The sequence below is a fragment of the Myotis myotis genome, unplaced genomic scaffold (genome assembly GCF_014108235.1).
Source record: "Myotis myotis isolate mMyoMyo1 unplaced genomic scaffold, mMyoMyo1.p scaffold_m19_p_18, whole genome shotgun sequence".
NCBI classification, from domain to species: Eukaryota; Metazoa; Chordata; class Mammalia; order Chiroptera; family Vespertilionidae; genus Myotis; species Myotis myotis.
Genome location: NW_023416322.1, coordinates 34,331,970 through 34,357,051, shown reverse-complemented (window position 1 = coordinate 34,357,051; position 25,082 = coordinate 34,331,970). Strand labels below are relative to the sequence as shown.

The 25,082-nt window shown below is 53.2% G+C and overlaps 2 protein-coding genes across 7 annotated transcripts; one reads left to right on the top strand and one right to left on the bottom strand.

Annotated features, from left to right (window-relative positions):
* Window positions 1-675: 675 nt before the first annotated feature.
* MAB21L3 (mab-21 like 3) lies at window positions 676-25,082 on the top strand. 6 transcript variants are annotated; one of them, XM_036342724.1, is made up of 8 exons: window positions 676-843; window positions 6,854-6,963; window positions 8,370-8,609; window positions 13,156-13,296; window positions 14,685-14,976; window positions 17,033-17,211; window positions 17,684-17,878; window positions 22,563-25,082. In XM_036342724.1, exons 3-8 carry the CDS (start codon window positions 8,529-8,531, stop codon window positions 22,917-22,919), a joined length of 1,245 nt encoding a protein of 414 aa, XP_036198617.1. In that variant the 5' UTR covers window positions 676-843; window positions 6,854-6,963; window positions 8,370-8,528; the 3' UTR covers window positions 22,920-25,082. The 6 variants fall into 6 exon arrangements, with proteins under 6 accessions (XP_036198617.1, XP_036198612.1, XP_036198616.1 ...); XM_036342719.1 differs by having other exon boundaries at window positions 17,033-17,217; XM_036342723.1 differs by lacking the exon at window positions 676-843 and adding an exon at window positions 5,945-6,728 and having other exon boundaries at window positions 8,404-8,609; window positions 17,033-17,217.
* LOC118672829 (40S ribosomal protein S24-like) lies at window positions 5,425-5,850 on the bottom strand. Its single transcript, XM_036342726.1, has one exon. It carries the CDS (start codon window positions 5,833-5,835, stop codon window positions 5,440-5,442), a length of 396 nt encoding a protein of 131 aa, XP_036198619.1. The 5' UTR covers window positions 5,836-5,850; the 3' UTR covers window positions 5,425-5,439.

Genomic DNA, 25,082 nt, shown 5'->3' with positions numbered 1-25,082 from the left:
TTACACTGTTTGATTTCCATGTGTTGAAACCACCTTGTTGGGATAAATCTGATTTGGTCATGTGTATGGTCTTTCTTATATGTTGCTGGATTTGGTTTGCTAGTATTTTGAAGACTTTTGAATCTATATTCGTAGGGAGAATGGTCTGTAGTTTTCTTTGCTTGCAATGTCTTTGTCTAGTTTTAGTATTAGGTTAATACACTGAGCTCATAAAATAAACTGGGAAATGTTTCTTTTTCTTCTTTTTTGGGGGAAGAGTTTGTGAGTGACTGAGGTTCTTTTTAAATTGTTTTATAAAATTCACCTGTGAAGCCACCTGACCCTGAGCTCCTTTTTTTTTTTTTTTAATTTTTTTCTGGAAAGTTTTTTTAAAATATATTTTTATTGATTTCAGAGAAGAAGGGAGAGGGAGAGAGAGAAACATCACGCCCCCTACTGGGGATTGACCCTGTAACCTGGGCATGTGCCCTGACCAGGTATCGAACCCTGACCTCCTGATTCATAGGTTGACGCTCAACCACTGAGCCACACCAGCCAGGCTGGAAAGTTACTTCTTGGTTGCTAGTGTTCTGGCTGCTTGTGACTGGTTGTCATGGTGATGGGAGAGAATGAATTGGGAGGTGGCTGTGATAGGCATTGCACTGTGGACTTAACTTACATATCCTTTGTTAATAGGACTTTGTCGTAGCCTTCCTCTGACCTGGGCTTGAAATACCTTGTTGTCATTCATGATGCTAGAGTGCAAATATCCTACCATCCTGCAAATCAGACTTGTTTCTGTCCTCACTCCATGACCCCGTGGAGATTTAGATCCTGAGGCAAAGACTTGGCAGCAAGAAAAAGGTGAGTGTTTACATGATAAGGTGAGGAACTAAAGCCAAATATTAAAGCGTTGTCGCAATTGGTCCCATCATTTGGCGCTTTGTTCCACCAGGTGGTTGTGTTTGGGTTTTTGTTTTTTCTTATGAAATGTTTAATACTGAAAAGACTCGTTGATGTTTAAGTACCAAGCTTCACTTACGTCTTTTCTATTCGTTGTTGTTGTTGTTTGTCTGGCTGTTTTGACCTTGATCATTTTTATTGGAGCTCCTGCCCACGAGGTCAAATTGTATTTTCTCAGCCTGATTGTCGATTACAAACTGCCGTAACCTGTGGGGAAAGCCACGTGTTCCTTGGCAGTTGGTGTCCCGAATCATGTTTCAAGAACAAATATTGTGGCTCCTGAGTAGTGAGACAGGGAGTGGGGGGGGGGGGGGGGGGCCTGAGCGTCCCGGGGGGCCCCTCCCAGCGTGCCTTTGAGAGGGTTTCCCTTTCTCGGGGAAGGCCAGGGGTTGTCCCGGGCAGCCTTCCTGGCTTCCTTGGTTTCCTGGGGTCCTGAGGGAACGCTCAGAGACCTTCCTGTAGTCGATCCCTAATTTGGATGCCTAAGCCAAGAACTCTCGTTCCCAAGACTGCCATCGGGGGGCTCCTGTGAAGAGCTCCGGCTAGGCCTCCTGGAGAAAAACAGTGAAGGGGGGACCGGGATGCCGGTATCAGAGAGCTTTCTATGGTTCTGGCATTGAAACCTCGAGTAAAAGAGAATGAGAAAGCTGGCCCGACTTCTGGGGCGGGTGGGAAGAGAAGCAGAAATGTGGCCCAGAAAGGCAGGAAAACCAGCCTTCAGAAGAGGCCCTGAGAGCGTTGCCCCTTCCTGGGGCAGTTGGTTGTGCAACAGAGGGTGGTGCCCCTGAGCTGTCTGTCTGTCTAGATGCCTCTCCGTCCAGCCCTGGGAAGCCCAGGTGAGTTCCTCAACACAAGTGTCTTAGTCGGCTGGGGCGGCCGTGACTAAATACCACGCACTGGGTGGCTAAAACGACGACAGTTATTTTTGCACAGTTCTGGAGGTTAGACGTTCAAGGTCAAGGTGTCATCAAGCTTGGCGTCCCCTTGGCTGGCAGGTGGCCCCTTTTCTCGCTGTGCCCTCACATGGCCTTTCCTCTGTGCCGTCCAAGCGTGGTGTCTCTTCCTCTTCTTACAAGGACACCGGTTGGATGGGATTAGGATTCAAATGGCATGCTTTTCACTTCATCACCTCTTTCAAGATCCTGGCTCCAAACACAGTCACATGCTGAAGTACTAGGGTCTAGGAATTTAACAGATGAATCGGGGTGGTGGTGGGTGGCATAATTTAGTTTATAACGAGAGAGGCCAATAAACTCCACCGCTGAGGGATGGAGGAACGGGAAGGCCCCATGAAACGACCTGCAGCTTACCCGGGATCTGTAAGGATAGTCAAAAAGAGCTGAAGGGTGGTCAAAGAACGGAAACGTTTGGGACAATTGAGACCTTGATCCCAGTTTATCTTTCTCCCAGAGCAGCAGGAGAAAGTGACAGCAGCCGTGGGAATGAAACTGCTAATGCTCCTGGGGAAACCCAGGGTTATCTGTCAACAAACCAAGCCAGCCGGGACCTATTGAGCACTGAGAGGCGCAAGACACACTCCCAGACATTAGCGAGCAGAATCTCATCCAGGCGCAAGTTAGGAACATGTGGGAAGTTCCTAAGCACAGAGAAATGACCCAAGGAGTCTTGGAGGCCTCCATGCGTCCAGCACTGGGCCTGGAACTGGGGATTCGTCGGAGAGCCAAGGAGACCTGACCCCTGACCTCTGGCGGCTCCTACACTAGAGGGGTGGACAGATCTTGGTCTCAGAGCCACACAAAGAATTTCAAACTGTGATAAGTGCTCTAAACACAAAGGACAGTGGGACGGGATCGAGTGCGACAGAGAACAAACCCACCTCAAAGGAATTCTCAGCAACTGGCATGTGAGTTGAGACCTGAAAGATAAGAAAAGGTTAACCAGGCCAAGAATCAAAAGGACATTGGTGCAGCCGCTATTATTCTGTGTGCCTAAGCCACTACAGGCCTGTTCACATAGCTTAAAAATAGATCATGCAATTTTTTTTCTGATTATGTAAATGAGTCATACTTATAAAAAATGTTTTTTACACAGCAAAGTATTAAAAAAATTACCCGTGGGGGGTAAGAGATCAACCAAAGGACTTGTATGCATGCCTATAAGCATAACCAATGGACACAGACAGTAGGGGTGACGGCCTGTGCTCGGGGGTGGGAGTGGGCGGGGAGAGGTCAATGGGGCAAAAAGAAGACATATGTAATACTTCCAACAATAAAGAATTTAAATAAACAAAAAGAAAATAAGGTAAATAAAAACCTACCAGAAGTCTTACTTCCTTGAGGTAACTACTTGGAGAACATATGCTGTTTTACATGGTGAACAGTAGCTTGAAGTCTTTTTGTTTTTTCGTTTCTTCCCATTTTCCCTCTGCCTAGTGCAGTGATGGCGAACCTTTTGAGCTCGGCGTGTCAGCATTTTGAAAAACCCTAACTTAACTCTGGTGCCGTGTCACATACAGAAATTTTAATATTTGCAACCATAGTAAAACAAAGACTTATATTTTTGATATTTATTTTATATATTTAAATGCCATTTAACAAAGAAAAATCAACCAAAAAAATGAGTTCGCGTGTCACCTCTGACACGCGTGTCATAGGTTCGCCATCACTGGCCTAGTTCCTCTCTGTCCCCTACTCATGAGGCATTTGTACCCCGTTTCTTTTTTTTAATTTTTAAAAAAATATATATTTTATTGATTTCAGAGAGGAAGGGAGAGGGAGCGAGAGATAGAAACATCAGTAATGAGAAAGAATCATTGATTGGCTGCCTCCTGCACGCCCCCCACTGGGGATTGAACTGTGACCTCCTGGTTCATAGGTCAACGCTCAACCACTGAGCCACGCCAGTAGGGCTCCCAGTGTACTTTCAAATATTTCTGTTAAATGCTTGCCCTTGAAGTTGTGTAGCTACCTTGAAAATAGAGACGTATACTGCGACATGATTTATGAATGTTCTCTTACTGCCGCTGACCTACATATATTTTAGTTTCTTTTTCTGCTTGTATCTTTCCTGTCTCAGCATGATACATCTTAATAAAGAAAACTAACACAGATATATTACTTCACAGTTGGGCTAATGATAATTTCCAACTTTCAAACGTTTATGTTATAAGACTGACTTTCTTCTTCTTATGCAGAATCATGTTGGCAAAACTAGTTAACCAGAGCCCCACTTGCTGGGGTATCATCAGAGCCCAGCTGACCTGGGGGAAGGGAAATACCCAACTCTCATACGGTCTAGCCTTCCGCGGGGGAGAGGACAGAAGCCGGCTGCAGCCCCTCCGGCCGCACCGTCCCATTTCAGGAGGGAGGGAAAGGAAAACCGAGCAACACTAGTGGGGTTCACAGACCAGAAACGCACTGAGACCTCATCAGGGGACTGGAGAACGCTTCCCCTCCTCTACAGCGCACCCCCCATCACCACAGGCCTGTTTACAGCGATCCTTGCACCCGTGCATTATGTCCAACTATTGGAGAAAACTGCAAGCATTTGACAGGCAGGAAACCATAATTCGTATCAGACGTGGCAGGATGTTGGGGTTATCAGATATGGAATTTGAAACCACAATATGATTAAATGCTAAGAGCCCTAGTGGATGAAGTAGACACGTGCCAGAACGGATGGGTAACACAAGCAGGGAGATGGAAGTCCTAAGAGAGATCCAAAACAAAATGCTGGAGGTAGAAGGAGACATGAGGAATGCCTGGGCTTCTTCGTAGACTGGCTGAGAAAAGACGCTCTGGGCCAGGGGCCATCTCCGCAGACACCTCCAGAACTGAAAAGCAAAGAGAACCAAGATCGTAAAACACAGAACAAAATATCTAAGGATTATGGGACAACTACAAAAGGTGTCACACATGTAATGAGAAGACCAGAAGGAGATAAAACAGAGAAAGAAACAGAAGAGGTATTTGCAACAATAATGACTGAGAGTTTCCTCGAAATGTGTGATTCCCCCCCTTATCCGCGGTTTCACTCTCGGCGGTTTCCGTTACCTGCCGTCAACCTCTGTCTGAAAATATTACATGGAAACTTCCAGAGATGAATAATGGATAAGTTTTAAGTTGAGCGCTGTGCTGAGGAGCGTGATGAAATCTGGCGCCATCCCGCTCTGTGCCGCCTGGGAAAGCCGCTCCTCATCCCTTTTCCAGCGTCCGTGCTGTATACGTGACCACCTGTCAATCACTTTGCAGCTGTCTTGCTTATCAGATCGACTGTCAGGGTATCTCAGTGCTTGTGGTCAGGTAACCCTTATTTTACATAATGATGGCCCCGGAGCAAAAGAGTGCTGATGCTAGCAATTCGGATATGTCAAAGAGAGCGTCCTTTCAAAGAAAACATGAAAAGGTTCCCAGTTTTATTTATTTGTTTGTTTGTTTAAAGTTTATGGTTTATTAATCCTCTCATGAAAAATCTGCACAACCATCACAGATAAAGTCACTGAAGAATCTTGACTCCTTCTGTAGTTCAATCTCCAGCTCACTCTTTGCCAGCACCAACAATGGCCTGTGCAGTAGTCCCCCTGACTTTCTTCATTCTGTTCTTGCGTTCCTTTCTCTGTTTTCTTGAGGTCTTCTTCTTCTCATATAGGCCATGTCTTGCAAATCTGTGTTTGGGTTCGTTTTTCTTTGCGTAATCCAAGGAATCATAAATCATGCCAAAGCCAGTGCTCTTGCCACCACCCAAGTGGGTTCTGAATCCAAACACAAAGATGACATCAGGTGTGGTCTTATACATTTGGGCTAGTTTTTCCTGAATTTCTGTCTTGGGTACTGTTGCCTTCCCAGGGTGAAGGACATCAAGGACCATTTGCTTCCGCTGAAGTAGCCTGTTGGTTATGAACTTCCTGGTCTGGATAGTTACTGTGTCATTCATGATCTTCAAGCAGCCAGGGAGGAAAAATGGGGGTTCCCAACTTTATAAAGTGATTCCATGCAGCTCAAAATATTTCATCTATAAGAATGTCACGTCAGTGTGTAATGCAATCAAATACTCACCGCTATTAACTGAGGGTCAGTTACGTGTTAGGTGCTCAGCTACTCTGGGGGCACCGAGCACACAGGGTCCCTGTCTCGTTCAAGGCTGGGGGCTCCCTCCAGCCTGGATCTGCAACTCTGTCTGGGCCTCTGAACTGTCACAGTTGAGTCACCCCAGGATTGAAGGAAAACTTTGAGAGAATAAGGCAGAGTTTGTCGCCTTGGTGCACTTTGCCAAACGTGTGTGTTTAAGAGCGATTTGGATCCAGCCAACCCTTCACCTTCTTGGAATAAATATCTGGGCCGCCAGGTCAGTCGGTAACAGACGCCCCCGCTGGTGGGCCAGGGCGCATGCCTGCCCGGGACTGCGCCTCTGGACGGGTCGGGGTTGTGAGCACCTGGTTAAACTGCCTTGAAAACGTAACTTCTCGGTCCTCAGAGCAGAAGCTGAGTCGAGCTGGTTGACCTGTGCCTACTTGCGTTGGTGTGAGTCATGAGAAGTGAGGAGCCGTGTATCCCGAGGAAGGAGAGGAATCTGAGTCAACGCGAATCCCTCCCAGTGGCCAGGACAGTGCCTTAGGCAGCCTGTTGCTCAATGCATAGTTGTTGACCCAATATCCAATTAACCGGAGATCGGTATCTGCAGAGAAAGTGTCTTTTCCACTCGTCAGAGGCCGTGTGTGTGTGTGTGTGTGTGTGTGTGTGTGTGTGTGTGTGAGAGAGAGAGAGAGAGAGAGAGAGAGAGAGAGAGAGAGAGAGAGAGAGACTGCCTGAAGTTTGGAACCTTTGCCTGTAAGGAACCGTGTCATGGAGTGAGGAATGGGTTGTGTTTATACAACACCCCTATTTTCCGGGCCTGACATCCAGGCCTGACGGCAGTAAGCCACCTGAGCACCTGCCTCTTCCTTCTTCTCCAGGCTCCTCCGCTGGCCCTGCTGGTGGTTTCCCCTGCTCACATCTGGCAAGTGCCGCTGGCCCCGGCGCCAGAGAAGATCCTCTGGACCAGCTGCAGTCCGGAGCAATCTCGGTAGGACAGCCGCAGGCACACAGTAACGAAGTGTACACATCTGGGGATGCGTGTCAGGGGCGACCGCAGAACGAGAAGAAAGGCCCCGCCAGGGGAAAGGGAGTCCAGCTAACGACCAGGACGAAGCAGGAATGAGGACAGAAACAAGAGCACCTGGGAGAAACAGGAGGGCTTGGGTCCAGTTACCACTAGGGTGGGGCAGGATTCTGAGCTGCGCGAAGCCCCCAGTGAGAGGCTCTGGTCCACCTGCTGTTGGGAGCACCTGGCAGTGGTCAGGGAAGCTGAGATACCCAGAGCTGATGGCAGGAGGAGACGGAGTGACAAATGGGAGGACCTGGAAACTTGAGGCAGTGCTGAGGGTGGCTTTCCCCGTGCCTGTCGGAGGCGGGTCGCAGAGGGACCTGTGGGAAGCAGCTGGGCTGCACCCTGGGATGAGGGAGTGGGTGGAGCACAGAGCGGCCAGGGGGCTCTGTGGTGGCTTTCTTGCCCCAGGGCAGGGCAGGGCAGGGCAGGGCGTGAGATATGCAAATTCTGAGGCTCCGGAAGGGGGAGTTGCTGGGCAGCCAGCCTTGCTGAGCCCTGGGAGGCGCACTCGGTGGGTTTGGACACCCGCGGGCTAAGCGGGGCTGGGCGCTGTTTCCTTAGCAGACGTCATGTTTACGCTCCGGGGAGAGCAGACCAGACCATTGCGGGTTTGTTTCTGTCAGGCAGGGGACTTACCGCCTGAGCTGCGTCCCAGCGCGGCCTTGCTGGCCAAGCCAGGCGCGATTGCTTCCTCCCCTCTCCAGGGGCCTGTTTACACTGACTTCTCCGTTACTGCCAGCTCTCAAGTGGGAAGAGGGAGGTTATAGTGAAAGGTCAGCAGGTGAGCAGAGGGTCCCTGTCCTGCCATTGGTGGGTATGCATACGTGTACCTGTGTGTGTGCTTTGCGCACATGTGTGTGCGTGTGTGCCTGTGTATGTGCCTGTGTGTGTGAGTGTGTGTGTGTGTGCACTTTTCTATGTGCAAATCGTGCCCTGATCTGGTTGACAAGACCTAATCGCTTGTTTGTGGGCACAATTATGGGTGCCAGGCTGGTTGTTGGGCAGTTTCCTGCTTTGTTTATTGTAAAGAAGGAAAATCAATCCGTGGGCTTTCTGGGTGGAGGGCACGAGATATTTACTGTCAACAGGAGAAGGACGAGGGGATGTGAGGTACTGAGCCCCGGGGGGCACCTGTTATAGGACCGGAGCGTGAGGGGTGCAGACGCCAGCTGAGGGCGTTCTGCCCGACGTATTGGACGGGGAGGACAACTTGGAACACTGCACTTTGGCCAAAGCACAGCGCTGAGTGGAATAAAATTAGGTTGGGCTCGAATTCTATTTCATCAACTGTCCTTTTTAAATGATTTTTTAAATCCTCCCAGAGATAACAGATGGATGCTCCCTGTTTGGAAATAGGAGCTTGAGTGAAGAATCGAGAAGGCCAGTCTTGGTCCACGCGCACGGCCCCAGAGAATCTAGCAGAGAGGCTGACACTGTTGTGAGGAGCCGCTCACAGCGCTGTCCTCCCCTCAAGCCACAGGATGGAGCCTCCACTTGGGACTCAGCAGGGAGCCATGCAACCCCTGGTCGCGGACAACCTCGAAGCCTGCCTGCTGGATAAGGTGAGGACGGGTACCCGTCTCTCCCACACACCCCTCCTCACCCCTCCTCACCTTCTACCGCCTTCCCACCCCTCCTCACCCCTCCTCACCTTCTACCACCTTCCCACCCCTCCTCACCCCTCCTCACCTTCTACCCCCTTCCCACCCTTCCTCACCCCTCCTCACCTTCTACCCCCTTCCCACCCCTCCTCACCCCTCCTCACCCCTCCTCACCTTCTACCACCTTCCCACCCTTCCTCACCCCTCCTCACCTTCTACCCCCTTCCCACCCCTCCTCACCCCTCACCTTCTACCCCCTTCACACCCCTCCTCACCCCTCCTCACCTTCTACCGCCTTCCCACCCCTCCTCACCCCTCCTCACCTTCTAACCCCTTCCCACCCCTCCTCACCCCTCCTCCCCCCTCCTCACCTTCTACCCCCTTTCCACTCCTCCTTACCCCCTTTACTCCTCACCCCTCTACCTTCTCCTCACACCTCCTCACCTCTCTACCCGCTCCTCACTCCTCTACCCCTTCCTCACCCCTCCTTACTCTTCCTCACCCCTCCTTATCCTGCAGGGGGCTGTCTGCCACTCCTGCCCCACCAGAACTTTTCTGAGAAGGTCTCAAGCCCCAGCTTCCCCCCACACCCTACCAGGGGAGAAAGCCTCTCTGCTCCCCACTTTTCTGCCCCATAGACACCCATCAAACTCAGCTGAGTCCACTTTCTCAACGCAATGTCCTGGGCACCGCAGCACAAACCGTGTTTGCCTTCCTGTGGACTCCTCTCGTATTATTAGTGAACACATTTATCTGACAATCAATTGTACATGGACTCCCGAGGCTGTTCTTGTTATTATCTTGGGGTGGTAACGTCAATGTTATATTGTTTTGTTGCTCAGTTTCTGGGGCGAAGAAGAGAGTCTTGGATATTTTTATTCCCCTTGAAATTCACATGGTATCTTTGCACATATGTGACCCGAATTATGTTCAGGGCTCATTGAAGACAATGCAGGAATAGTGTGAAAGGTGCTGGCAGCTTGAGGCCGTACAGTGTCTCACTTAATCTAACCAACAGCTATGGGGTGCATGCCATCGCCCCCGTGTTCACAGAGGAGGGAACGGAGGCTTGTGTGGGTTAAGTAACTGGTCCGAAGTCACACAGTGGGGCAGAGAATGCTGAGGTTTCAGTCTACTCTTTCTCTACCCCGAAGCCGCATTTCTTCTGCTAAACCCCTCCGCACGCATCTCCACAAACACAGTGGGCACTGCTTCGTGCAGAACACTGTGCCCAAACACAGGTCTGGGGTGGGTCTGCTACGAGAGAGAGACTCTGTGCTCTGGGTCGAGCCGCAACCTGGGCCTGTGCCCTCACGAGGAATCGAACCATGACCTCCTGGTTCCTGGGTCGATGCTCAACCACTGAGCCACACCGGCCGGCATTTAGAAACAAACAAACCGGTTCTTGGATTTAAATGCAATTCCAGAATTAAAAGTCTGACGTCCTGTTGTCGGGAAGGAAGTCCTCAGCGTTTTCCCCAGCGGCACTGATCATGGGTGACATCTACACGGGCACATGCTCGGGGGTGTGACCACGCCTGTGTGACATTTCGTTCCTGGCACACTATTTAGTGCCATCTCCGTGCCTCTCTCTCAAGGAAGCATTTGCAATGCAAGTGGGTCAGAATGTTATTATAGGGAACAATCTTGACGTCCAAATAATTTATATTTGAAACAGTAAAAGCTGTCCACAAACTTGAGCTATTAATAGTAGCAAGTGATGCGTGGGACAGCAATGGGCCTGACACTGGTTCGGGGAGAGGGACGTAGCCCGGGATGGGGACGCGTACATAGAGCCGCCTGGAGAGAGGGAGGCCAACCATGGATGGTGCCCTTAAGGGATGGATGGGTGCTCTCATGGCTGCTTGTGCATAAACTGTGATTAGTAAGAGTGACTGAATCTGCATGCTGACCAGTGTAGCGTAACTCACCCACGGCCGGGGCACTGGGAGGGCTGGCTCAGCCTCAGTCCTCACAACACTGAGAACTTTACTGTGAGATGCGGCTCCCAACCACTCTGACCACAATTCTATAGTCAGCTCCTGTGTTACTTTCCCTGCTGTTCCTGGTCAGACTTCTGGTCACCCAATTCCGTTCACCTACTAACCCGGCTTTGTCCATTCTCTGCCCAGAGTGCGAAGCATGGCCCGCCGCTGAAACCCTCCCGTGCTCTCCTATCCACCTGCAGATCCACCCAGCAAACCCCAGGCTTAGCCCCTCAACTGTTACCTTTGTGCTGAGAGCATCTTACAGTGGGGCCCACTGGTATCCCACAGCCGCGTGGGCCCACCCACAGACTCATGGGCCCACCCACAGACTCATGCGCCCACCCACAGACTCATGGGCCCACCCACAGCCTCATGCGCCCACCCACAGACTCATGCGCCCACCCACAGACTCATGCGCCCCACCCACCACTGTCTTGGTCACTGCCTGGCAGTCTCACATGTGCCCAGGCAGCCCCTCGTTCCTTAGAGAAGCTATTCCCAAGTCTGTCACCCGCAGTCCCTCCCTCCCACCTCTGTCCTCCCTCTCAGCCCATTGCCTGGACTCCTGCTCATAAAGAAAACAGTCATCAGAGAGGAAGTCTCGGATTCCCACATTCCCTGCCCTTTCCTCTGTGTTTGCACCCATCTTTCCTTCCTGCTGGCACCGGTGGATTCCTCACCAGGTTTCTGCATTTGCCCAGCTCTTCCTGGCTGGGAAACCCTTACTCAGTGGCTCTCCCCTCCCCACCCCCCGCTCCTCCACCTGCTCTCCTCAGTCAGCACTTAAACGTGCTTGAACCTGCGTGTCATTTTGAAAATACCTGTCGGTGTCCTTGTTTGTTTTCCCTTCCCTAGCCAACTTCCTGGAGGAGTTGCTTACCTCTGTCTTCACTTGCTTGTCTCCCATTCCCTTAAAAAAAAAAAAATTATTGATCTCAGAGAGTAAGGGAGAGGGAGAGAGAGATGGAAACATCAATATGAGAGAAAATCATCGATCGGCTCACCCCCTACTGGGAAGAGAGCCCTCGACCTGGGCCCGTGCCCTTGACTGGGAATCGAACCGTGACCTCCTGGTTCATGGGTCGACACTCATCCACGGAGCCATGCCTCTATTTCAGAAAAAAACTTAGACTTCCCATCCAAAAATTATTTGGATTTTTCTGTCTCTCCTGGAGTTGACTAAAAATTCCATTGTGTTTCCCACAAACATCTATTTCCCTAAACCTTACATATCTCTAAAGGCATGTATTTTTGGTGTTCAGTTTTCTGGGGGTATTTCCCAATTTTTGGAGACTTGCTGTGCGGAGTCAGCAGGTCCAGGAGGGGTGAGTTCTGAGGAGAAGGGAGCCGTGGTTTATGGACATAGCGGGAAGCAGTCGCTGGACGTTACACTGTTGAATCTCCACACGTGCGAACCCGTTTCATAGTCAGCAACCTGGACAGGAGGCGTCATCGCCCCCTTACGTCATCGTCTCCCCACAGTTCACAGCCCCTGCGTGACGGTCTGGCCCTGCCATTTCCCAGCCGCCAGCCCCAGGGGCACCCTTGCTGGTCCCCCGGCTTTGCCAGGCGTGCTCCTGCTTTGGGGGCCAGGAATGTGCTTTCCCAGGCTGTCAGCAGGGCCCACTCAAACGTCACCTCCTTAGAGATGACTTCACTGGCCACCTGATTCCAAAATAGTAGCCTTTTTATTCTCTAATCCCTCATCCCATGTGACTTTTCTTCATGGGACTTACCCTACCTGATATCACATTGTACACACACACACACACACACACGAAGTGTGTGTACACACATACAGAGGGCCATGAGTAGTTCTACAGTTGTGAGCATGCGAAACAGTTTATCCTTGAATTATTTATTAATTATTATTTTTCCACATGAACAGCTGTACACCTACTTTTGCCCCACCCTGTATGTATATGTACATGTGTGTATATGTGTGTACATATATACCTAGGTCCTGTTTTTTCAACTGGCGGGCAAGTATCCCTGTCTTGTTGTCTGTTGTCTTGTTCACTGTGCGCCAGCCTGTGAAAATGGGCACGGACCACATGGCTGGGGACGTCCGTGAACTCCCAAGTCTGTGAACTCACACTTGAACGCATGCTTCTATTTTATGTTTTTAAGATTTTTTAAAAATTGATTTCAGAGAGGAAAGAAGAGGGAGAGAGAGATAGAAACATCAATGATGAGAGAGAATCATTGACCAGCTGCCTCCTGCAAACCCCACACTGGGGATGGAGCCCGCAACCCGGGCATGCACCCTGATCAGGAATCGAACTGTGACCTCCTGGTTCATAGGTTGACACTCAACCATTGAGCCACGCCAGCCGGACGAATGGATGTTTCTATTTTAGAAGTGAATTCTGAGGCACTGAGGCACCATCAGACCTGAAGTCACCTCTCCCGGACCCCTGCTCCTGTGGTCACCCCACTGTGTCCTGTCCCATCACTTCCTTATGCCAGTGCCCGGGGCAGCCCCGGAAATAACCCCTGTGCTGCTTCCCGCCCCCCAGGTGGACCAGAGGCGCCAGCGGGTGTCCCAGATGGTGGAGGAGGTGCAGAAGGTCATCTACCACCTGACCACAGAAATCAGCAACCAGGACATCCGCTTTCAGGCCATCCCGTACTCCTTGATGTACAACGGGAACATCACGGTGAGCGGCCTCCCTCGCCTCCGGGCGCCCACCTGGGGCTCCCGGGAACCGCACATGACAGGCGCTGACACCACTGAGAATACTAGAAGTACTGCCTGTTTCCTCGGGGACTGGGTTTTTACCACTTACACACTCATGTGAGCGGCCACATTCCACCTTCCAGTTGACGGACTGAGACTGGGAAGTCACAGGCACGGTCAGTCCTATGGGGCGCGGAAGCCAGAAGGCACCCTGGAGCCCTGAGCCAGGCCTGTGCCACTCTCACAGTAACCATAGATTGGGGGCTGGGCAGAGGGAATTGTCGAGACAGTGGCTGAAAGTATTTTGTGGGTTGCAGGTGGGGAGGGAAGGCAGTGGAAGAGGTGGCCTTTAGAAACAGGGGTTCCAAGCCGCCTCGGAACCCCTGTCCCTGCCGAGGAGCCCCCAGAGCTGTAAGCCGCCAGGGGACCAGCCCGAGCACGTTCATGCACCACCGTGGAGTGGGCGAAGCCGTCCTCACAGAACGATCTCACCTGCAGACAATCTCGCTGAGCAGACACGAGGGTTCTCTCCCTTTCAGGGACAGGCGAAGCGAGGCTCTGGATTATTCTGGATCCCCGTGCCCCTTGACCTTGATTTTTCTTACGGCACACAAGAACCCCTTTCATTTGTGTTAAAGTTATCTGTATTCACGCCCCTCTCTCCCACCAGACTAGGTCCCTCGTTTGTAGGGATCATGTGTGTTGATGGCTCCGTTCCCAGCCCCCAGCAGGGTGCAGCCTTCGGTAGACACTCAACTTCTGTTGAATGAATGAATGAGCAAAAGAATTAGTATGTGAGCACATGATGTACTGGTGCGTACACCTCGAGGTCGGTGGGCGTAGGGACCAGCCGTAAGATTCTGGGACTTGTTGCATTTTGAAACAGTAAGATCCTGGGAAATTCACCCCCGGATGCAAATGAGAAAACTAGATTAGATCCTGGAATGTCAGCACATTTCCACCCCCCTCTCCCACCCACTTCCACTGCCTCCTAAATTAGACAAAAGTAGACCCGTGACTAGGAATAGAAGCACAATATTACTTTTCCTAGAACTACATCCTGGGAAATGTCTTTCTGGGAGAAAAGTTCTCCCCGTAAACATGAGGTGCCCTGCAAAGCCCAGGTTTCCTTCATGCCTCTTCCTTGCGGACTCACGAAGCCAAGGGCTCGGTGACTTCATGTGCTACTCGAGGCATCACGGGGTCAGTGGCAGGACAGGATGGGCCCTCACCATAGGCAGTGCAGTTCATTGCTGAGGGCGGAGTGGTTAACGGAGCTGCCTGGCTCAGCAGGTGGCTCCAGGGCACGCCTGTGACCTCCCAAGCCTGTGAACTCACATTCGCTCTCTCTCTCCTCTCGGACCCCAGGTGTTGTCCCCCAGCCAGTTCCTCGTCACAGTCCCAGTGAGAGGCCTGTCCGGGTACCGGGAGGCCAGGGAGCAGCGCTGGCGGTACTACACGCTGCAGGGCGCCAGGCTCACCTGCCCCCAGCGGAGCCCCGAGGGCCTGCAGCAGTGGCTGGAGGTGCAGCAGTTCACGAAGAACCTGTGGCAGTGGCACAAGGCAGACGTGAGCATCGAGGAGGACATTGTGCCCGCCAAGGTGCTCCAGGTGTTCCGGAAACTGGTGGAAAACGCCATCGAAACCTGTCACCTGTCAGGTGAGAGGATCGAGAAAAGTGGGGTCTACTTTTTATAGGGTAACTCATGATCTGCTTACTTGGCAATTCAGTAATTCCAGTTCTAGAGAGATTCCTACAGACACACACGGACATATGTACGAGGATCCCCACGGTCACAGGCTGTGTGGTCGTAGGGAGCTAGGGAACTGACCGAGCAAATCCCGCTGCCTCGCCTCGGGGACTGTGCAGCCTTCAGAAAGGGGAGGTGCCTGTGCTCGCACACAGGGGTGAGAACAAGTCAGTGGAGAACCAGAGAGCTGAGCAACACCTGTTCCATCTGCACAGGAAGGAATGGGGGTCCGTGCACATTTCCTTGTCTAGACAGAAGGATTCTGGAAGGTTCCATGATGGAAATAGCCCGTGTTTAATGGACTGTGACCATGGGGAGAATGCTCCCATGGATTATTTAATTTAATATGCATAGCACCCCTAGAGAGTAATAATTATTTTTCTACCTGTTTACAGATAAAAAATGAGATGTAGAGAGATTAAGTGCCATGTGGGTGAGCGGAGCCGGGCTCGGGCCAGGCAGGCGGGTCCGGCTGTCACCTGCTCGCTTTGCCACGCTGTCCGCAGGGAGAGTGGGTATGAGGGAGTCACACCCAGCTGGTTGAGGAGAAGCCCTCAGTAAGTCATGCTGAAGTGGCGGGTGCCCTTGTGTTCCTGTCTGGGCGGCTCTGAGAGGAGACAATAGGCTCCTCCTCCCACCCCAGCAAGGAAAGAATGTTCCCTGTGGAGCAGCCCACACAGGCAGCGAGGGAGCTTCTGTTCCCTTCTCCGGGCAAAGAGCAAAGTACCAGCTCCCAACCGAGGGGCTCGGCCTTCTCTCATGAAGTCGGACAAAAAGCCTGCATCCAGCCAGCCTGGCTCAGTGGTTGAGTGGCAACCTATGGACCAGGAGGTCAGGGTTCGATTCCCGGTCAGGGCACATGCCCGGGTTGTGGGCTGGATCCCAGTGTGGGGTGTGCAGAAGCAGCCAGTCAGTGGTTCTCTTTCATCACTGATGTTTCTGTTTCTCTCTCTCCCTCTCCCTTCCTCTCTGAAATCAATAAAAATATATTAAAAAACAACAACCACCTGCATCCTTTGAAAGAAGGGGGACAGATCAGAAATGGATTCTAGCCTCTGAGCTGGGAAACTTGACCAAGTGCGTTTCTCTCTCTCCCTCTCTCCGCCTGGTTGGAAGCGATGGTGTGTGGGCTTCCTCTGCTCATGGGACTCTCTTCTTTTAAAAAATATATTTTTATTGATTTCAGAGAGAAAAAAAGAAACATCAATGATGAGAGAGAATCATTGATCGGCTATCTCCTGCACTCCCGCCCACACTGGGGATCGAGCCGGCACCCCGAGCATGTGCCCTGACTGGGAATCGAACCATGACCTCCAGGTTCAGAGGTTGATGCTCAACCCCTGAGCCATATCCGCTGGGCAGCTCACTGGACTCTTGAAGCCAGTGACTGGGCAGCAGGTTATGATTTCGAGGGCTTAGGATGGTAATGCAGCCAGGGGCGGGGCTGGCGTGATGCTGGTGAGAACAGATACCCCCAGGAGCCTGTGACTTGGACAAGAGACGGTTAAACCGAACGCCACCACAGGCCGATGAATTAGCAAGGGGCGAGGCTGTCTCAGATGAGGTCACCGTCTGCGTCTGTGAGTGGAATGAGGGGGATGTGGAAGAATGGTCGGATTTCATCTTACAGCAGCAAATACTCTACCTTTTGTTTGTATTCAGCGTCTCTTTCAGTTGAGCCTCCTGAAAAGAATTCATTAATTTCAAAGAAAAGGTACCATAACAGCCTTGGGGGAGGGAGGAGAAAGATACAAGAAAAACCCACCAACCATGCGATTTTCCTAGCAAGGCTTCTGTCGATATTTACTGGGCTCATTGTCTAGTTTTGCTATAAACCGCGCCCCCCTGGGTGCGCCATTGACACCGTGGAAATGGCCCGGCCGGCTGCGGGCGCTGGTCAGAGTCGCTGCTCCCAGACTCCCTCTTTGAATGCTTTTACTGAGCCCGTCCGTCATTTCCCACCAGGAAAGGTCAGCATGCTCACCACCGGCATCACAGTCCATGTTGCCATGGAAACATCCAAAGGGCAGGTGGAGATCGAGCTGGCCCCCGAAGTGGAGATCCCCACCGCCTGGTCCAAGAAAGCCCCGTGGCCTCGGTGTCTGTCGCGCTGGCCCTCCTCCGACAGGGCGAAGTGCGTCAAGGTACCGGTGAGCGGGCCCCCTGGCCGTGCACAGCCCTCACAGCTGCCAACCGCGGCATCCCGGCTGCCAGCCAGCTTCCCAAAGAAAACAGGTTTCCCCAGACCCGCGGTTCTCCAGTGGGGACCCCACAGGGGAGCGGCACCTGAGGACCTGGTTAGACATGCAGGTTCCTGCGCCCCCTCTGATCCGATCTCTGGAACGAGGCTGGGTGGGCAGGCCCCGCCCTCTGGGTTTTAACAAGCCGCCAGGTGATTCTAGTGCAGAACCCCTCCCAGAGGAAGCCAACGCAGCTTCTGCCATTAACTGCCCACGTGCGAGGGGCGGGCCCCGAGGCTCCCGCTGTGTCCACGAGGGATGCTCGCCTGCCCCGGGGCTGGCCCCCAGACCAGTGGATGCTGTGGAGATGGCTTTCTCCTCCTTCCTCCTCCGGCCAGCATCCTCCTTCTCACGTTCCTGCGTTCTCTTCCTCCAGTCGTTTGGATTCTCCCTGTTGGCCCGTTGGCATTATCACTGGCAGCTGAGCTTCCTGCAGGCCGAGCGGGTGCTGCTGGAGCACCTGGACGAGGACGGGGGCTGCCGCCGGCGCTGCTTCCAGGCCCTGCGGCAGATGAAGGAGGACGTCTGGTGTCCAGGGCGGAGGCCTGTGATCACGTCCCACCACCTGCAGGTGAGTGTGCGGCCGGGGCGACCGGGGTGGGTCCCCTCTGCGTCTGGTGGGGCCTGGCCTGGCCACACGGACTGGGCCTGTGTGTGTGTATGTGTGTGAGTGATGCATGTGATGCATTCGGATGGGCGTCCAGTGTCCCCACTTGCCATACCACAAAGGGTCACTCATGGAGAGAGAGAAACCAGCTGTAAGTGTGCCCACAACTCCCCTGGCCAGGGTACCATTTCCTCCGCCTCTCCCTCCCTCTTCCCCCTCCCCCTCCTTCCCTTTTCTTTCTTTGTGCCTTTCCTTTTTTCCCTCTGTCTCTTTCTATCTCTCTCTCCCCTTTTATTTCACTCAACAAACCACAAGTGCCCACTGTGCGCCAGAAACCCCGCTGAGCGTTAGGACTGAATTGCAACTCGTGGCCTCTGCACGCGAGAGGTCTTCAGTCTGGGGAAATCGTGCGAGCTGCTCAAACCTCAGATAAAGTCCCGTTTTCCTCGTGTCCTGACTCAGTCCCCACTCAGACCAGGTGCAGCCACTCAGGCGCACACGCTCCGTGCAGAGGAGGAAACCAGGGAGTGATCAGGTTAGACCAGGACCGGAACTTCCGGGTTCCAGCATCGGGCACGGTTTCCCGTCACTGCCAGCACCTGCCTCCCCACCCCCCAAACCCAGCATTGCACCTTCACGCCCACCTTCACTCACTCACTCAGCAAATGTGTGTTGAGATGACTACAAGCCAGACACCTGCTGCACCTGGAGGTACCTGGGGAGCAAACACAGACATGGTGCTGCTCTCGGCTCCCGGGCTAGCAGGGGAGACGGGCGTTGATCAGGCAGCTCTGCAGGTGGAGTCACGATGCAGGGAGCCCCAGGGAGAGGAAGAATGCTGCTCCGGGAACCAGGGCGCCCCTCCTGGAGAGTGGCCTTTGATTACCCTCTTCCGCTCCTCCCTCCCAAATTTCCGACCGCACACGGTGAACTGGACGCTCAGGTCGCACCGTGTGCAGCTCACTCGGGTCGGGAGGTGTGCGACTCTGACGGGCAGCACAGCCCCAGCCCGGCTAGTTCCGCTGGGAGCTCAGGCTTCTCCCTGAGCCCTACCCGGGAGCACAGGTCTATGTGGTGTCCTCCCTGCACGCTCCTACCTGTGCCTCCTCTCCCTCAATGGACAACGATATCATGTTGGTCTTATTCACCCCTGTCTCGCCCAGTGCTGTGCACCCAGTAGTTGCTTGGTAGATATTGGTTGACAGAGTGCATGAGTGATGCCACATCTTGTTCAGCTTCCCCACAGCCCCTCCCCAAACCACTGGCCTTTGCTCCGCCTTCTTATCTTTTCTGATGATCTGTCCTCCTCGGTCTGGCTGAGAGTCTCTTCATGTCTGGGACCTTTCCCTCTAGTGTCTACATTCTTAACATGTTCTCAGGCACATGCCCCTGAAAGCACACACCTGTGCTGGGGGAGGGGCACGCACTGCCTGTGGCCTGACCTCTCTCTTGCTTGTCTTTCTCCGCCGGGAAGAGGTAGAGCTGAGCCGCAAACTCTAGTCTGTCTCAGAGCAAAACCTCATCATCTTGACCCCAGTGGCATTGCTCCACCATTAAGATGGATAGAGACACTTTAAGTGGCATGAATAGTTAAGGCAAGATTGACGAGGTCGCCGTGACTGCTCTCAAAACTGCATCCCACCCACGGACCACTTTCATCCCAGTAGCTTCTAAGCAGCTAGAGCAGCGGTTCTCAACCTGTGGGTCGCGACCCCTTTGGGGATCAAATGACTCTTTCACAGGGGTCACCTAAGACCATCTGAAAACACATATGTAATTACATATTGTTTTTGTGATTAATCACTATGGTTCTCAACCTTCCTAATGCTGCGACCCTTGAATACAGTTCCTCATGTTGTGGTGACCCCCAACCATAAAATTATTTTCGTTGCTACGTCATAACTGTAATTTTGCTATTGTTATGAATCATAATGTAAATATCTGATATGCAGGATGTATTTTCATTGTTACAAATTGAACATAATCAAAGCATAGTGATTAATCACAGAAACAATATGTAATTATATATGTGTTTTCCGATGGTCTTAGGTGAGCCCTGTGAAAGGGTCATTCAACCCCCAGGTTGAGAACCGCTGATCTAGAGTCTTAGAGCAACTCCTTCAAGGGTTTCTGCTTCCGCCCTCCCTCCCCACCCACAGAGCACAGCAACACTGTGTGCGCTCAGGAAGGGGCGTTTAAAAGGGAGTCAGGTGTTGGAAGGGTGGGATGAGAGGAGCAGCTGCCTTGTCCCCCAGTCTGCCCCCTTGGTCAGCGGGCAGTGCGATGGCCGCGGCTGGTGGCGGTGTGGGTTGTCCCCAAGGAGGGCTCGAGCGTGCAGGACCATTGCAGGGCGTCCGGCTGGGAAACGTGGAAGAGATTGTGCAGAAGAGCCCATCACGCTCACCTCCCCTGAAGCCTGGCCCTCCCCCAAAGGGTCCTCCCCTCCCCCCAACAGGCTCTCCCCCGAAGCGTGAAGCCAGAGCTTACCTTTCCCTGGCTTGTTTATTCCCAAAACCCACTCAGAGGCACGGGGCCTGGACTATCATGGGCTCACTCGCCTCGGTTTGCCTGGGGAGGTGAAAGGTTAAGGACAGGAGAGGAATGCGCCCCTGTCTTTCGTACCCAGGTTATCTTGACCAGCATGAGATGACCTCCAACTCGTTTACGCCAAACAATTTAATCTAAGTCGAAACGTAGTACTTGCCGTGACCCTAAAACTGTTCTTTTACTTTTTAGTCTAGACTGAATTTTTAAACATACCCAACATCCAGACCATCACAGTAGTTAATTCACTATTTCACTCAGTTGGTCAGCATTTCCTGAGTGCCTCCCGTGCGGGCCAGGCCCCCTAGGTGGGGGGGGGGGGGGGGGGCCTGGTGACACAACAGTGACTAAAAGCAGGTATAGTCCTCTCTCTCAGGGAGGTCACTGCCCAGTAGGGACCCCATGGCACGTAGGAACATGAGGGCTACTGGGCTCATTGCTGCTTATGAGAAATAAGTGACAAAGAGGGCGTCTAATGGGTGTCAAAGGGCAATTGGATGTGATGAATGAGTTTCCTGGGAAACGGGAGGGCAGGTAGGTGTGCTCCAAGCTGAAGTAGAAAGTAGGGTGTGAAACGCCCTGAGGGAGAAGAGTGCATGAAATGAGGCCAGTGTTGCCCAATGGTGTGGCTCAGTGGCTGCGCTTCCACCTAGGAACCAGGAAGTCAGGGTTCGATTCCCAGTGGGGAGTGTGCAGGAGGCAGCCAATCAATGATTCTCTCTCATCATCGATGTTTCTCTCTCCCTCCCTCTCCTCCCCTCTCTGAAATCAATACAAATATATTTTAAAAAAAGAACTGAGGGCAGTGTGGCTAGAAGGAGAAGCTCAGGAGAATGCAGGGCCAGACGAGGCTGGAAAGGCAGGTTGGACCAAACCTTGTGAGCCAGACTATGTAAAGGTTTATATTTTTAGCTGAAGCAATGGGAAGACTTGGAGGTCCTTATATTTCAAAAAGACCACGTTGGCTTCCGTGTGCCTGGCGACAGGTGGGAAGGCTGTTGCGCAGGTCTGGGCGCCATGTGGCGAAGAGGACGGCCACGCCGCAGATGAGATACGTGGGTGGATTTGAGACCTGCATCGGCAGCAGGATCGGCAGGACTTGCCTGGGGTTGGCGAGGGCGGGGGTGACCCCAGGTCAGAGTGACTTGCATGACTGGCTGGATGAGCAACTCTGGAGGCAGACCAGGTCGGGGGGAAGGCCATGAGCTCAGCTGGGACATGTTGAAAGATGACTTTCAGATTTTCAAGAAATACCAGGTAAAGAAGTCAGTGGAGCAGTCTGGGCTGGAGAGAGACTTGGGAGTCCCCTGTGTCTCGTGGAAATGAAAGCCACTGTGGTGGAAGGACGATAGAGGAGGAGGGCCTGGAGCTGGGGAACGCCGTGCTTAAGGAGGAGAAGCCTGCCGAGGAGTAGCTGCGGTGCTGGGAGAAACCCGAGGGTGTGGTGGCCTGGAAGCCACGTGAGGAGTAACCCCAGAGGAGGGTGTGGAGGAGAGGATCTGCCGGCTGGTCGGGTGAAGCGAGGGCTGGAAGAGGCCTGCGAGGCTCAGCCGTGTGCAGGTCACTGGCCCTGGAGGAGAGCAGCTTGTGGGGGCTGATGGTGGGAGAGCCCAGCCGGAGGGACTGAGGCAGGGAATGGCGCAGAGGAAATGAAGACAGAGACGGGACGATTGGAGAAACCTGGATCTGCAGGGGAGAGTTAGGGCAGGAGGAGAGGTGGGATTGGCGGGAGCAGGAGATCCGTCACATACAGTTTCCGGAAGGAGAGGGATTCGGCCGGCTGGGAGGAGCGGGGGGGGGGGGGGGGGGGGGGGCAGCGAGGAGGATGCCGAAGTCTGGGCCCGAGGGTTTCCACTTTCCCTGCAGGGCAGAGGCAGAGGCAGAGGGGCGGGGAGAGCTGTGATCCCTGGACGTGTTCGTGGGGAGCGAAGGCCTGAACGGAGAGGCGGAGAGGCGTAGGAGACGGGCAAGGCTGGGAACCCGCTGAGGGTGGGGATCCGGAATTCGGGGCAGAAGCAGCTGGCCCCAGGGTCACGTGAGCTCGGGGTCCCCGAGGATGCCCTCCTCAGGGGCCCACGCGTCTGACCCCCCCCTCCCTCCGCAGACAGTGCTCTTCTGGACTTGCGAGAAGTATCCCCACGCCAAGGACTGGGGGGCCTTCAGCAAAGGGCTCCTGCGCCTGGCGAGGAAGCTGCACAAGTGCGTGCGCCAGCGCTTCCTGAAGCACTTCTTCGTGCGCAGCGGCAACCTCCTGCAGCACGCCACCGCCGCCGAGCTGGACGCCGTGGCCCAGAGGCTGGCCCTCTTCCTGCAGGACCCCGGGCCCTCCTGTGGGCTCCTGACCTTCTGCTCCGGCTCTAGCTCTGTGGATGGGTGCAGGCAGGTGCCAGGTTCCTGCCCAGGAGGACAGCGCCGGGCGGTGAAGGGAGTCCTGCCGACCAGTAGCACCTCAGAGGCCTGACCAGGCCTCCCTGGGCCACGCAAGCCCTGGCCCTCGCCATCGCTAGCTACCTCTCTGGGGGACAGCTCTCATCCAGCTGCCCCGAGCAAACTGATGACAGTTCTGAGCCTGTTTCCCTTGCTCAGATGCGGATGGTCCGACGGGGAGGATGGAGACAGAGCCCCTGGAAGCCAGGCATCAGCCTGCTGCCCAGCCCTGGTCCCCCAGCCCGCCGGCCACGGGTGCATTGTTTCCATCTGTGAAATGGGACTGTGACTGTGCCTCCCTGAGGGCGGGGCCGAGAGCCCACGGACTGGGCGGTGCCCTTCGAGGAGGAAGGCATTGGATCAGCACTCCGTGCTGCTGTTGGTTTATGGCCGGCGTTCGCATCCCGGATGAGTACCTGACCGCTGATTAAATGATTGCGTCTGTTGCGTTGGCCTGCGCGTGTTTCCCGCCAGCTCTCCTGTGGTTCCGTCTGTCTCGCTGGTGGTCACCCGGCAGAGAAAGAGAGGTTTCGATGACAGGTGTCAGTCAGAGGTGAAAGGGCCGATCTGTCTGCCTCCTGGATCCCAGCCACTGGCCTCTCCTTGCGTCCCACGCCGTGGGTCAGGGATGGGCCTGCCGTGTGTTGATGAAGGAACCTGGTACGGCGATCTGCATGGAATGGCTCGGGTGCTGCTCACCTCTCAGCACCTTCCTTTGCTCTCGTCATTCACTCCCTCATTCATTGATACATATGTGCTCCTTAGGCGTGGGGAACGCGGCAAAGGGCAAGATGGACCAGGCTCACCCGATGGGTGATGCCTAGTGGTGGAGACAGGACATGAACAGTGAGATCAATAAACGCGTTATTATAAATTAGAGCGAGTGCCACGGAGGAAATAAACAGGAAACTGCAATAGAGCCACAGAGAGAGCCAGAGGATAAAGATGCAGGCACTGGCGGGGAAGGAGAGGGAGCCGAGTGCAGGCGTGGAGGGGCCGCAGGGTCAGATCCCCTGGCCTGGGACGCCGGTAAGGAATTTGTACTTTGTTGTAAAGTCGAAGGCGAGGCATTTGGCCTCTCCTGGCATCGTGATGCGATTTGCATTTTAAGTTCCTTTTCTAGCATCTGCATAGAGAGGGTGCGGGGCTCGCCCTGGCGTTGGGCAGGGAGGGCTCTCCAGCCCCACATTTTGAACCTCACTGAGGTCCCGAGGCCACCCACCCTGTGCAGCACGTCGGCCGGGAGTTCTAGTTCTTGGTGAGGCCAGTGGTTTCTCCTGGCATTTATGTACTGCTTCTCAGGTCAAGGGAACCCTTTACCACCTAGAACGTTTTCCCCAAATATATAACAGTGACATTCCTATAAGCATGAACTGCTGCCTTTTTAAAAAGGAAAGTCACATTTGAAAAGGAAAACGATTATTTTTACAAAAATACTGTAACCAAACGGTGGGGTCCCTGGGCCATCACTTGGGAAACGGTGGTTTCAGAATGATGGAGGGAGATCTTTCGAAGCATAAGTTAATAATTTTGACAACACGAACTGACGAGCAGACCAGTGTTTTGCTAAATCATCCAGACTTGCATTCAAATTCTCCTATTCTTAGATCTTGGGAAACATGTTTGAGAAGGTAGCAGACAGATATAGCAAGTTTTAAAAATGTTAATGATGAAAACAGCTGAAGCAAGTTTCGAATCAGCTCTGCAGTCTCACAGAACACAAAAGGTGTACGTCGCCTGTACCACTGATTCAGATGTGTTTGGAGAGGGTGGGCCTGGCACACTGCGCCCGGGCTGCTTCCGGTAGATTCTTCCCACCTTTCCCTGTGGATTTGGTTTCTGGAGGAAGGAGGGCTGTCAGTAGATTGCAGAGAGTTCCAACTGCTGGCCAGCAGAGGGCAGGCGGGGACCACACATGAAGGAGCCGGGTTCCCACCCAGCACCCTTTCAGCCAGCAGGCGTCACCCTCCTCGGCCCTCGTTCTCCAGAAAGGGAGCCAGGGATAGAGGATTCAAAATTGTTTGCTGATGCAAAATTGTTTACCTTTCCGGCCATTTTGGCTAAAATTCACAGTCTTTCTGCTTAAAGCTCAGATTTACAAAGGGAGCCTGTGCAAGTATAGTCCATCGTGGGGATTCTGGAATATTCTGCTCATAGTTCTGAAAAGTCCGATAATATTACTCCTTTATTCTGGTCA

Excerpts from the sequence above, each read along its gene's own strand:
- MAB21L3 (XM_036342719.1), top strand. The coding sequence starts at position 8,529 with ATGGAGCCTCCACTTGGGACTCAGCAGGGAGCCATGCAACCCCTGGTC. Across the intron at positions 13,297-14,684 it reads TGTACAACGGGAACATCACG|GTGTTGTCCCCCAGCCAGTT; the intron begins GTGAGCGGCCTC and ends CTCGGACCCCAG. Across the intron at positions 17,879-22,562 it reads TCACGTCCCACCACCTGCAG|ACAGTGCTCTTCTGGACTTG; the intron begins GTGAGTGTGCGG and ends CTCCCTCCGCAG.
- LOC118672829 (XM_036342726.1), bottom strand. The coding sequence starts at position 5,835 with ATGAATGACACAGTAACTATCCAGACCAGGAAGTTCATAACCAACAGG.